Here is a 14,602-nt window from a genome sequence, read left to right as displayed (position 1 = left end):
CAGGTATTTTACTTTATGCATAATAACAGTGTGCTTATATACCACCCTTCTGGACAAATCAGTGCCAACTCAAGAGTGGTGAATAAAGTCAGTGTTATGTTATTATTATCCCCACAATACAGCTAGGGTTGAGAGGAGTAGCTTACCCAAGGCCACCTGCAGAGCTCATGGCACTAGAGGGAGTCGAACCAGCAGAGTGGGATTCACATGCCAACCGCTTAACCACTATCCTATTCATATGGGAATTCATATGGGAACAAGGCTTTCCAAAATGGGGTACAAAAATTCTGGGCATTCATGGGACCCCATAGAATTGGGTGAATTGTGTGATATTTTCCCCCCATGTGACATTAAGGTTTTGGTCTAGTTGGTGCAAGGAGGGGCAGATGTAATTTTTGTCTTGGAGTTCATACCTCTTGGCAGTTCTGTGGTGCTGCATTCATTTGAAGTCACCTATAGATCTAGGTATGTGGAAACCCAACAATGTGGTGAACTGGCAAGAGATATCGATGGGAAATGTTTGTGCTTTCCATGCAAATATCCTATTCGCAGATTATTTTTTCTGAGGTAAAAAGGACCTGTTGGGGAAATTCTTATGTGAAGGAATTACAAACCCTTCACTTTCCCTTCTGCTTGGGCTGAGAAGATGAGAAAACCCCTGCACTTCCCCAAGTCTTCACGTAGTGATGCACACTCCTTCCTCTCACTCCCCAACAGTGTGAATTTCAAGACAGGAAACTACCACCTGCCACCAATTACTTTGAGAGTATTTCCTGCCAGATGGAATCATACATACACTTTGCACTCTATACCTGTGTTGCTATTTAGAAGCCCTGCATAAGTTATTACAATTCCTGCTATCTTCTACAAACAAGTATCAGGGGTGAGTAAAATTTCACAGTTTTGAGCCATAGTGCCCCAGGGATGGCGAGCTTCTCCACTGCCCTTCCCTGTTACCACACTTCAGATAGCAAGACCAAACAAACACTGGTGAATCTCCAGAAATCAAACTTAAGAGTTCAAAATATGAGGAAAGTTAATAAATGAATTAAAAGATATACACATTCTGTTCAATCTTTTGAGCTGAGCAAGCGAACAAAGAAAAGGTGAAAATACGCAGTCTTCCATTCTTACACTAGGTGCTTCCTAAATGATGTTTAATTTAGAACAGGCTAGCTTTCCCTGAAGTTGCTGTAATATAGAGCTCTCCGTAGCTCTCCTGGTTGGGACTTCTCTGTTGTTCTCTACCTTATGGACAAGATGGAATCCCTAGGTGAAAGTTCATTGTGGCTTATGCCCATCCAAAAAGCTGCCCAAAATGAAAGAGAGAGTTCTTCCTCATATCCTGAGTTTAAATGTCTTTCTCTACCCTTCCCCTCCCCCCTTGGGACAGTGATAAAAAGCAGAGCTACTCTGGGAGGGATGAAGAAGAAGATGGCATTGCAGTCTACTCCAGTTATCTTCAGAGGCCTTGCTTTGGGTGCCCTGACCATCTGAGGCTAGATGGGTGGAAACTTGAGAAAGGGCCTTCTCAGTCATGACACCAAAAAATTGGCACTCCCTCCCCAGGGAGATTCATCTGCCTCCCTCTGTCATTGTCTTCCACCAGCAGGTGAAGGTATTTTTTACTTTGTTTGATGTATCCCCAGTAAACTTATATTGGCCCTCCTCCCTGATAGTGTGTGTGTTCATCTATATGTTCTTTTGTATCATCTATATGTTCTTATTGCATATATACAATTTAAATTTTATTTTAATGTTTTAGTGTCTGACGTTTGCCACCTTAGAGACCGTATTTGGGTGGGAAGGTGGCATATAAATGTTTTAAATAAATAAATAGTAGACAGTGATGACAATGTAGACATACTCTGGGAGTGGAGCTAAATGGTCCCAGATTCAATCCTAGGCATCTCCAATTAAAAGGACTGGGTAATAGGTGATGTAAAAACCTCTACCTGAGAACCCGGAGAGCTGCTGCTAGTCAGAGTAGTGAAGACTGGCCTTGAGAAATCAATGGTCTGCCTCAGTATGGGACAGCTTAATGTGTTCAAAATCAAATATCTAGTGGAAGCACCTTCTTGGGTCTTTGGGTACGTCAAAGCAGTAAAAGGAAGTCTGATGTTCCTCTTTGCAAGAAAGAAGGGCCACCACCAATATCTAGCAATCTTATATATATCTACTGCTCACAAATGTAGCTGTTTATGTAGAAGCACTGAAAATTTGCGCTGATACTGATATTTTTAGACCATTACCATCATCCCATCTGTCTCCTCTGAAGTTCAACCTCATTTTTGACACAGACAATAAAACCGAAGTAAATATTAATGATACATTATGGTTGTTCTCTCATATTGGAATTTCATAAATAGGCTCTCAAATCTCTTGGCTTATTCAGTGTTAAATATAGATATAAAAAGACAAATTTGTTTATTCTGAGTCTCACTCATAAAAGAGATCAGGCATAACAGAGTGTTTTTAACATTGTACAGAATCTGTTTTTCTTTATTTGTTGGATACTAACAGCATCTTGACTTGAAGCATAAAATGACTTAATGTTGACTCATAAGCAATGTCATCTTGTAAAGCAGTTTCATCAGAGAATTGTTTAGCAGTGTACAAAGCTAGAAATCCTTTGGGTTAAATCTTTTACTAGACAGAACTCCCTTTGAAGGCAAGTATTAATGGCATGACTTTAATTTTCTAGGCATCCGCTTTGCTTTGTTTGGGGGAAAAAATAAAATCTTCCAGCCCCTTTAAGCTTGTTTACAAATCTTTTATGATCCCCTTTTCCACTTTCAGTACATTTTTGACATGTTTCTCGCAAAACCATTAATCAAGGAATATATTAAACACATGGAGAGCAATGAGACTGCCACTGACTTCAACACTTAGCAGATTTTAACCCCCAAACTTCCGGATTTATAACACTCTCCAGCATTTCTTCTTGGTGGTAGTGGAAAGTGCCATCAAGTCACAGACATTCGGAGCGACCCCGTGCAGTCTTCAAGGCAAGAGATGTTAAGAGGTTGTTTCCGCTTCTCACAGCAACCATGGACTTCCTTGGTGGTCTCTACTGGAGTACTAACCAGAGCAAACCCTGCTTAGCTTCTGAAATGTGACCACATCAGGCTAGCCTGAGCCATTCAGGTCAGCATAAGTTCATGCTGCCATCCAAACTTCTCACCCACAGACTCTCTATTCCACAACAGAGATTACATTTAGTGTCCCTGTCTAAGTGCAAATTAACATTTCACAGTCTTTTAATTGTGGCTCATCAGAGATGCTCTCCAGGCTCATGGCCTCTTCTTCCTCAGACCTGAACACTCATCTTCCTCAAAATAACCTCACTCTCCCTTTTTCAATGCTGACTGTATCACCATTATGTCTGCACCTGACTGAATATCAACAATAGGAAGTTTTAAACCACAATCTGAAACCATGATCAGCAACCGATTTTAAATTCTCATTTAAAGCTAGCTAACTATTTCAGTCACCATAAAGCATAACTTTTATACTGGGATTTGTGTTACAAACTCTAGTCAGTCTAACAGATGTGAGTAACAAATTATGTGCTGCATAGAATCCACAGGTTTTAGGCTTTATTCCTCCTCCCATCCTTTCTACACCCAGCGGTCCAGAGAAGATCCAGGAATTTAGATGCCAGTTAGGTTTCAAGTAAGTTAATAGAAACTGTTATTAAAGGTAGCATTATTAAACACACAGAGAAACAAATCCTGCTGAAGGAAAATCAGTATGGCTTCTGCAAAGAAAATGCCTCACAAACTTTTTGACAAGGTTAATAAGTAAGTAGAAAAGAACAGATATTATGTCGCCTTCCAAAAAGCTTTTTACCAGGTCCACCACCACACCCTCCTAAGTAAATTTCGCAGTCATGGGATAAAAGGGTGTGTCCTCTTAAACTTACAGGAAAACAGAGAGTAGGAGTGAATGAGCAGTTCTCCCAATGAAGAGAAGTCAGAAGAACTGGGGTCCTACAAGGATCAGTAATGGAATCAGTACTCTTTAACTTGTTCATAAATGATCTACAATTGGGAATGATCAGTGCAGTGGTCAAGTCTGTAAATGCTACCAAATTATTCAAGATGCTGAAAACTAAAACAGACTGTAAAGACTTTTTATTTTGCCTTCAAGTCACAGCCAACCATTGGCAACCCCATAGAGTTTCCGATGCAAGATAGATCCAAAAGAGGTTTCTCATTGCCTACCTCTGCGTAGCAACCCTAAACTTCCTCTGTGGTCTTCCATCCAAGCACTAACCATGGCTTTCCCTGCTTAGCTTCTGAAATATGACGAGATCGGGCTAGTTTGGGCTACCCAGGTCAGAGCAAAGAGCTCTGAGAGCTCCAAACCGAGAAAGTGGACAAAAAAATGAGGCAAACAAAATTCAATGCTGTTAAGTGAACAGTGATGCACATTGGACAAAAATAAATATTAACATTGAAATAACACACTGATGAGGTCTGAACCAACGAGAACTGAGAGGGAGCTAGACAAAGTGCATAAAAGAGCAAACAAAATGGATAAGGGGTTAGAGTGCCTTTCCTAAGAAGAAAGGCTAAAGAGACAGAAGCTTTTCAGTTTACAAAAAAGACAACTGGGTGGAGAAGTGATAAGACTACACATGGGTGGAGAAAGTAGACAGAGAATCTTTTCTCTCCCCCCCATAATACTTGAACTCGAGATACCCAATGAAGTTGATAGGCAGTAGATTCAGGATAAACAAAAGGAACACATAATAAAACTGCAGAATTTACTGCCTGTGGATATAATTATGGCCACTATCATAAATGGCTTTAAAAGAGAATTAGGTCAAACAGCTATTAGTCATGGCTACAAGACGACTAAAGATAATCTCTGCATCCAGAGGAAGCACATCTCTGAATACCAGTAATAGGAGACAACATCATGGGTAGATCTTTAGCAACTGGCAACTGGCAACTGGTTGGCCAACAGGATGCTAGACTTAGACAGACTACTGTTGTAGTCCAGAAAAGCAACTCATGTACAACAATCCAGATAACAAGGATGCCGGTTCACTATATGAAAAGACCCAATAAGTCTCTCTCAGTGTGCACAGGCCATAGAATAAAAGCAAGAGATCATTTTTGAAATGTGTTCCTTAATCTAAATTCCAGTTTCTAAGTAGTCATGACAAATGATGGCACAGACAACAGCAAGGCTTGTGTTAATTAACATCTCAGTGGAGCATGCAAGGCATTTCACAGCTCCACAGCTTCCTTTATACTAAAAGCAAGTGTATTAAATAATCCAGTTAATTCACTGAGCATTTGATGCATTTAAAGACAGCAAAGAGCATTATCACTATGACCGAGGAAAATGTACTTTCTGGAAATAAAAACAGTGACACCAGGCAAGTTCAATAAATGGAGCGTACCAATTTCTGTCACTGTATGTGATTGGTTAAGTTTATTTTTATACTCATCTCCTTCATGTTTTAAAAACCACTATAAATTTTTCTCCCTTGGTGAATAGCCTTGTAATCATATAAATATCATACTGCCGTGATCAATGACAATAACATTAATAAATCACGGAAATGCCAAGCAGTGAGACCATTACAAATCTTGAGACCTATCTCTTCTTATTACAACAGGCATATGATCTTAACAAACGAGCTTTCCTCCTGTCCTGTTTATAAGACTCACATAAACATCTGAGTTAAAAGCAGGCTATAGGAATGGTACAAGGTACAAGGCTATAGGAATGGTACAAGGTCTCTTCTGGACTCAGTAGTGAGTTGATGACAGACAAAAAGAAGGGAGATTAAAAACGATGGGTTCAGAGTCTCACAGAGGAGAATTTTCATTTTATCTGCTGAAAGGGCAAATGCTGCCTTATTCCAATTTAAAGGATAATCTCTAAAACAATCTTGATCCGTGCAAGATTAGTAACTGAGAACAGAAACTTGAGAGTGTGCATTTAGAACCTGTTTTCACAAGGCCCATACTGTTCCTTGACAACACCCCCACTATTTCAGAAGCATGAACATGTTTTCAGTGGGATGAAGTACTGATCTGCCTCCAGCCTATATCTTATAATAACCAGTGTTTGAACAATGGCACATTCCTATGTCCACTTCAGCTGAAAGCCAATGTGGGGTAATAGTTAAAGTGTCAATTCCTAACAGATATAGCTGAACATTGCAAATCCTACATCCTCTCTAAATCAATTGTCGTCAATGGGCTTAGAAGGTTGTAACCCTGTTTGGGATTGAATTGCAAAGGGCCCGTGCAGCAGATGTTAGAAAATACTTTTCTTTCCCTGAGAAGGCAATCTAATTATTCTAATTTGAGCATGGACTGCAGTCCACCAATGGCAGTATCTTTTTCAGTGCCAGATTCAGCATCTTGGTTCTTGGAATGTCTCTAAAATCACCATTCTACTAGTGACACTGCATCCATCAAGTCAAAAGGTCAATATCATCATGCAAGCTGATTAAATCTGCAGAGGCTGATGTACACATGAAGCTCTGGAATGTGCATACTCCCACATTCATGAAGCCTGAAGAAGATATTGGTGAAATACCACTGAAATCAAATGGAATATTTTATGTTTGCAGGAGTTTCATATACTCAACAGAATGCACGAAAAATTCTAATTGGGTAGAGTGCCCTCAAACCATTTAACAGGATTTATCAGCCCAGTAACTAATCACTGGCAATTGGCCATTTAACTAAATAACAATTCCTTCTGGGCAAGCTACCCTCCAGCAATACTGTTCAAGAAAGCCTGTCAAACATATACGCATAAAGGAGATAAGGAGGGTTTTTTTTCTCCTGGACCTTATTGTAGCTTTTGCAAGGCTGGTTTGGAAGCATTCACACACAATCAACAAGGAAAGTTGTTGGAAACACCATATTTATATATTATATCCCATTATAACCAGTTAAAAGCTTCTGGGATCAAGGGAGATAAAAACACACACACACAAAATGAAAATGAAATCATGCTCATTATCTGTGAAATAATTTTAATCTCTTGAGAATAAACAGGAGCAGACTTAAAGATGGTGTGCACCACAATGCATATATTTACTGCAAAGTAATTTTAATTTTCCAGCTGCTACCGATTTCATCCCACTACTAGCTTACTTACTTAGTCTCTTAGCAGCCTCAAGAGCATCATTTGCAGTGTCAGCCACGAAGAATCTCTGAACTGTGACCCCATGATCAGCCATCAATTTCTTACTCTGGTATTCCTGCAGGTTTAGCCATCGTCTAGGGGTTAATTGAACAGCCTAGAGAAACAAAATGGGAGAGGAAGAAAAAATAGGCATAATGTTCATTATGAGTAGTTCATGCAACAGTCAACTTAGCTATTAAGCCTCAGGGCTGCAGTCACCTGCAAGCAGCAACAAACAAAACTGTAAAAAATATTAAATATTTTGCAGATACCACTGTATCTGCATTTTTATGCGCCAACCATTCTGAATTGTAGAAGAAAAATATGCCATCGAGTCGCAGCTAATTCATGTCAACCCCTTCCACAAGGTGTTCCAGGCATGAGATGAACAGAGGTAGTTTGCACTTCCCTTCCTCCCCATAGCAATTCCAGTCTCCCTTGTTAGTCTCCTATCCAATAACAATAATAACAACATTTGCTTTATATACCGCACTTCAGGACAACTTAATACCCACTCAGAGTGGTTTACAAAGTATGCTATTATTATCCCCACAACAAAATACCCTGTAAGGTGGATGGGGCTGAGGGAGCTCCTAGAAGCTGTGACTGACGCAAGGTCACCCAGCTGGCTTCAAGTGGAGGAGTGGGGAATCAAACCTGGTTCTCCAGATTAGAGTCCTGCCGCTCGTAACCACTACACCAAACTGGCTCTGCCTGTGGCCAAGTTTGCTGAGATCCTAAGCCCTCATGAGCTCTGGCCAAACTGGGCTGCTATTCTGAAACCTAAGCAATATAAAAATGACAAAAGTATATGGAATTTTTCCTTGTATTATATACATAAGGGAATATAACAACAGCATACCTGGATAAAATTCATTTATATTTATAGTTTTGCTTTTATATACTCCTGAATTGCGAAAGCACCACAAGGTTTTAATAGTGTTTGTGGCAGTATGCAGATACGCCCCAGTCATACCAGTAAGATTTACTCTGGAAAAACTGGGTGATCATTTTAGTCTTAATAAATATTTACCAACTACATTTTGTTCTCAACTCTCAAATCAACCAGCAAAAAATCTAGTGTTTTCTTTTTACAGAAAAAGAAATTCAGCAAAGCCAAAGAGACTGGAAATAACATCTATTAAAAACATAAAGAACTTGTATAATAAATATCCACAGGTGAATATCCAGTGTAACAGTGACCTAAGGTAACACAATCCCTCTTCAGCCATTAATTGGTTAGGTGACCAGAAGCTAACCTCTCAGTTTACCTGCTCTGTAAAATGGAACTGAGGTCAGCATTCTTCACAGACTGGCTGTGAGAGAGAGAAAAAAAAATTGCAACATGCATTAAGAGTGCTATACAAAAACAACCAACACCATGCCTACCACAGCCTTCCATTCAAGGAAGTCAAAACCAGCAAGAATGTAGAGAACTATGACCGTCATAAGAGGAAAGTTTTAGAAAGTGATGCATTCCATAGAGTTCCATACAGTAGAGCAGCTAGAACAAGCTACTGTGATAACCCAATTCCTTCAAAAAGGGAGTTGGAGAAGATCCACATAATACCAAGTACAAAGACAATACTTTTACAACCGCAAAGATAAGCCTGAATAAATGGGATGACACAAGATGAACTTCCGCTATGCTATCATTTAAAAAAACTTCAACAGTCTAGATTCCAGTAATATTGAGATTTATTACTGCTGTTGGTGTTGTAGTCACTTTAGATTTCACCTTGTCCCCAAATTAAAACACTATAATCTCAATGGTTTCTTTCAATCCTGTGATTCTACAGCAACAATTTAAAAAGGATTTTTTATTCAAATAAAAAGTTTGTAAGTGACTTCATTTCAAACAGTCCAATATACAAAAGGCCAAATGGCCTAAGGCTTAAAACATGGGCCCTGGGGCATGGATCTAGCTATTCAGTCCCATCCCTGTGTCAATAAGCTATTAAAGTAGTTGATGGAACCTTATCAAATGTAACACTAACTTCTAAGGCCAGAACAGAGAAGTGCCTATGCTTACCAACCAAAGCTACTGAGAGTTCTTGGGAAAAGACTTCTTTCTGCCACTTCCCCTATCTTTAAAGAAAAAAAGAGACAAGGAAGAGAGAGGAAAGGAAGTCACAGATTTTAATGGAGCAAAAAGCTTAATAAGGACATACTTCTTCCCTTTAACCCTTCACTTAACTGGAAATCGTACTATCTGGCTCCAGAAGAGCATTTGCTAGGATTCCAAGTCAAGCACAGGGTTTAATAATAAGTGATTTCTGGAGGGGCTTCTGAATGTTGCTTAAGCCTCAGGATTATGGGTATCCTGCTAGGTGAGAATATGAGGACAAAATGAAGCAGGAAGACTTCTCAAGGGATCCCAAAGCAACCCGACCCGAGCCTTAGGTTTTGCCAAATGGCCTGGAGAAAAACTCCCTTTAATAGAAGCTGAGTGGGAGATTATTTACCTCCATGCCATGAAAATTTCTCCTACCCACATTAAGCCTCTGTTAAAGGCAAAGGTGATTTTTCTCCAGGTCTGCTGGCAACCTTACTTGAACTCCCTTCTCAGTATCCCTGTACCCAACCACAGTTTATGCTACCAGGAACACTGGATATCAAGCTGATTCTCTCACTAGCAAACTGGCAGAGCAATTTATCACAGGCTTTAAAAGAACTACCTCAGATTTCAATCCTCTTTAAAACGTGATTCTCAGGCACACTGGCCATATCAGCAGTCTGCCCTGTTAATTCTTCTCTTGACATCCCTACCCTACTTGTTTTCTATTCCCATGACTCACTTATAACAGTCTTCTAATGGTCACATCAGCAAAAGTAAATGGCAACAAAGATACAACGTAGACAAGTGTAGTGCTACCCAGCATTATTGTAATTACAGTCAGTGTCCTGAGGAAAACATCCTCCTTATGAAGAGATTAACTGTCCCCCTTTGGCAACTAAGTTGCTAGAATCAACAGCTGTTCATCAGGTAAAAACCACAGTAGGCATGCTGGAGTCCATCAACTAGGATAAAAGGACATGCAGAATTATTTATTATATTAATATCCTAATATTTACATAGAATCCTACAAAAATAGATTGTTCCTATAGTTTTATACCACAAAAAATGTAATATCTGAACATTACACGGATATCTGAACAAATATGGATTTTATACAATATTAAAACACTATATCAAGAAGCATTCCCACCCCCACCTGCTGTTGTTGCAGCTCTTTGCTTTATATCTGCACAATGAAAGACTGACATTAAAAGCCATGTAAATCTACAGGAGCCATTTAACCCCCTGCTCCTCAAAAAACTCAGGCATGCGTTGTATAGCCTACAGCAATTCTCCTACAAGAATAAAAATAACCCAAACTACTCAGAACATCACACTGATTTTTTTTCATAAAGTAACTATTTTAAAAGTATTTTGAGAAGAATAAACCTATATCTTAAGCAGACAAGCAATATTCTGCACAGGCAACATCAGATGAGAAGGAGGCACCAAAGATTGCAAACATCTGGGAAATGTTTCGTATGGTGGTCTCTGAAATTTGCCTCCCACCACCACGAAGTGCCCTGCTTTCAAGCTCCACAAATCCTCAGACCATGTGCAGCCAGAGAAGGGGCAGTCTTGTTCCTAAAGCCACATGGAACTTTGGAAATAATAATCTCTGAAGTTCTGCACAGTCACATGACAACGCCCTGGTTGTTTCCTTGGTCCAAATTCAGGAGAAGGGCTGGAGTTTGTGTGTGTCAACGCACGCTTCGGAGACGCTTTAGCACCTCCAAAGCACAGTATAATAGACAAGTTCCAACTCTTCCTCCAAGCTTGATGGTGAGGAGAAGCCAAAGCAATATGATTTTAGCAACAATCCCCCTCCCCATTAAATAGCTCTGAGTTCTGCAACATGGCTCAGGGCCAAGCTACACATGACAAATGACACTTGAACGGCAAGTGTATTTCTCCCTGTTCACTTGCCCTCCACTCAATCCACTTGCCGTTCAAGTGTCATTCGTCATGTGTAGCTTGGCTCTCAGTCTCAATACATTTTGTAGACACAAGAGGGATTCAGACCATGTGAGTGGGATTCATGAAAAGATACCTTTGCCCATAATCCAAACACACACACTTTTTTACAGTGATATAACTAAACAAAATGTGACAGGGGGAGTAAAAGGGAAAGGTTTTGTCATGTCATTGACTTGGAGTAACTTGCTTCCATCGCACAATCCATGGTCCATTGTATTGAATGAGTTCCTCAGTAGGTGTGAATTAAAAAATGAATGTCAGACAAAACAAAGAAGCCTTCAAACTGCTGGTGAAAGACAATGACAGAGGGAAACAGATAAATCTCCCTGTGGAGTCCCAGAGTTTTGGTGCCATGGCTGCTTGAGCCCTTTTGTCAAGTTGCCATTCATCAAGCCTCAGATGGTGGGGGGCACCCAAAGCAGGGCCTCTAAAGATGACAGGTAGGTGGAAGTAGGTGATCCTTAAGGTATGAAGGCCTAGAGGCTTTAAAAGTCAATACCATTTTCATGTACAAACTGCTTTACAGTTTGGTGTAGTGGTTAAGAGCAGCAGGACTCTAATCTGGAGAATCGGATTTGATTCCCCACTACTCCGCTTGAAGCCAGCTGGGTGACCTTGGGTCAGTCACAGCTTCTTAGAGCTCTCTCAACCCCACCCACCTCACAGGGTGATTGTCATGAGCATAACAACAACACTTCGTAAACCACTCTGAGTGGGCATTAAATTGTCCTGAAAGGCAGTAAATAAAAAATTATTATTATCCCACTTATCTGCACAACAAATATACACTAAAGACATTCAAATATATGGCAAAAAAAATCAACAGACACATTCAAATGTTAAATTTCTTTAGCTTTTTACAATAACAATTCATTTCTACACACCAGAAGTGTATCTGTGCAGGTTATGAATGTGAGGAAACACTGCCAGTCCCACCTAGCCATGCCAATCTGACAACGTTTCTTCAGGGACCTACCCACTCAAAGCTCCTACCACCTGCCCAACCTGAGCTCCGCCTCTACAAAGCAATCAGGGCAGGAGAACTTCACAATCATAGGCCATGTGTGAACACCAAACACTCGAGGGAAAACAGGGGCATTTGAGCTCCATGTGTAAGCTTTCCATAGAGGCATTTGGTTAACAGAATTGATACGGCAAGATCTTATGTTCTACTGCATCAGCCAAACTGTGAATTGCCATTCCTTTGTCTTGCAGGTACTGAAAATATTTCCTCTCTTTACAGATTTACTTCTTCACAAAAATTTTCTCCCATCAAGTGTTTTCCATCATGCTCCCCCTGAAAGTTATCTCCCACTAAGAATCCCCTCTAAAGTTTATTTCTTCATTTGTCAGTGAAACATTTACTTCTGTCCCAGCCTTTCCACCTACAGCCCGAAACCAAATTCCAGTTTCTCTCTTCTCTTCTGTCTTTGAGTTTTTGGCACAGTCTATGAACAAGGGAAAGAGGATTTATGCTTACAGCAACACTGATGGTACAGATGGCACCAGTCCCGTCTCTCTCTCCAAAGATGTAGGACTCCCACCACACACCAAAAAGGCACACTTTTTAAAAAATTAACCATCAGTATTCCCCATCTCCATCAAGCAAGAAAGCAAGCATGGGCAACGCTTGGCATCAACTGAAAGGGCAGGGAGGGAACAAATCCACTGGTACGCTTGTGCAAAAACTAAGCCTTGAAAAACTCTAGATTAGGTCCTGAGATTCCCCGTGACAATCTCAAGGGCAAAATGAACTGTAAAATGAACTGTAAAGAACTGTAAAAATGAATGCACATTGATGCGCTTTGATTTTTGCTGTGGGTTTTGCCTTTAAGATGGCAGTTTATCTCACTGGGTGCACAGAATAAAGGGGTGCAACTGCATCTCTGCAAGCTTTCCCAAGTCATTATTTAATTCCCATTCCTTTCCAACTGAAAAAGATAGGGTCTATCTGTAGTTGTCTGCCAAAGTCTCCACATCACACACACAGTTGCTGAGTGAAAGCCAAACATCACTGCCATAAGGAATGGACTTGCACAGATGCTCAGACCTGTCAGAGGTCACCTTGAGGCATGGAGCCAACTTCATCGCATAGCTGGGCTGGGGTTTCTGACAGGCTCTTTGTCTAGTTTTGCAACTAAAGAGCAGCAGGAACCTGTTATCTCTGGAGGTAAGTATGGACTTAAAGAAGAAGAAACATTGGAGGCGGAAGAAAAAAAGAGCGTGGCCACTTAACCTAAGTCACTCTAGCCTTTGTGCCCTGGGTAAAAAAAGAGGTATTCATTTTGAAAAACCTCCACTTACCAAGAGGAGAAAACCATAACACTGACTGAATATGATGGGATAGGAATAAAGGACAAGGAGTTAAAAAAAAAACACCAATAATAAGTCTTTTATCTTTCACTAGGGATCAGTTCTAGCACGACGTTGTCCAAGTACTGGGGGGGGGGGGCATTTGGAGCCTTTTCTTCAGCATTTGTGAGAATATAATAAACATATTTCAGCAATAGTAAACTGAGTGATCAAAATGCGTACCAGAGATCACAGCAAAAGGGTTCCATGAATTAACAACATGAAAATTATGCTTCTTTCATAGATACAGCAATTACTTTCACTGATGCACAAGTCTGCCCTAATATGGATCATATTGCAGAGCTGCAAGAATTCCAATGAGTCACAAGCCATGGCTGTGGATGAACCAAATTTTGCAAAGCATGGTGGCTGCAGAAAACCACCACAAATTAGGACAGAGTTCAACGCAGTTACCCTCTATATGACAGTAGCTAATGTCCCTACCTGTTAGAATAATTCCACTGCCTAAATATATTCCAAGACTCTACGGTATTTATGTCCCTTTTATCAGCAGAATTAAGCACTTGAAGGCTCACAGAGATGGACAAGGAGCTCTGAAAATTCTAGCCATTATCTTGCCAATTTCATTCCAAAGCAACTACAATATTATTGTGGCAAGATATGTGTATGGTATTGCGTAAGTAATAGAACTCTGTATCATCGGTAAACAGACTACAGGAAAATAAGGATACTCCATTACGAAGGCAATAAACCAAGAGCTATTTTGGAAGAGAACATGAAGTATACTAGCCAGCTGTGATCCATTTTGTTGTTGCAGTCGAGAAATGTATGTCCAAGCCTGCCGCTGCAGCACATCAACTGTAAAGATGCTCTTCATGTTTTTCTCCCATAATAGAGAATTAACAGATGTCACTATCTAGGGTATAAGAAAAACAAGCTCACACCTTTTAATTAATTCACTAGCCAGGCTCTGGATATACACATGCACAAATGCTGGATAGACACATGCACAACTGCATGCCCACATTAGAAAAAGGAAGAAACTTTGCAGCTTCAGTACAGAATGTGTAGCATTCTATTTTGAAACAC

General features: G+C 40.2%; 1 protein-coding gene across 2 annotated transcripts in view; it reads right to left on the bottom strand.

Moving 5' to 3' along the window:
* The window catches only part of SUCLG2 (succinate-CoA ligase GDP-forming subunit beta), a 275,276-nt gene that overhangs the window by 203,692 nt on the left and 56,982 nt on the right, over positions 1-14,602 (bottom strand). For both annotated transcript variants that reach the window (XM_054978337.1, XM_054978338.1), the window contains exon 2: positions 7,138-7,279. In XM_054978337.1, coding sequence (XP_054834312.1) covers positions 7,138-7,279 — 142 coding nt within the window. The remainder of the gene's footprint in view (positions 1-7,137; positions 7,280-14,602) is intronic.

This window comes from Eublepharis macularius, chromosome 4 (genome assembly GCF_028583425.1).
Source record: "Eublepharis macularius isolate TG4126 chromosome 4, MPM_Emac_v1.0, whole genome shotgun sequence".
NCBI classification, from domain to species: Eukaryota; Metazoa; Chordata; class Lepidosauria; order Squamata; family Eublepharidae; genus Eublepharis; species Eublepharis macularius.
This window is presented reverse-complemented; position numbering and strand designations above follow the sequence as displayed.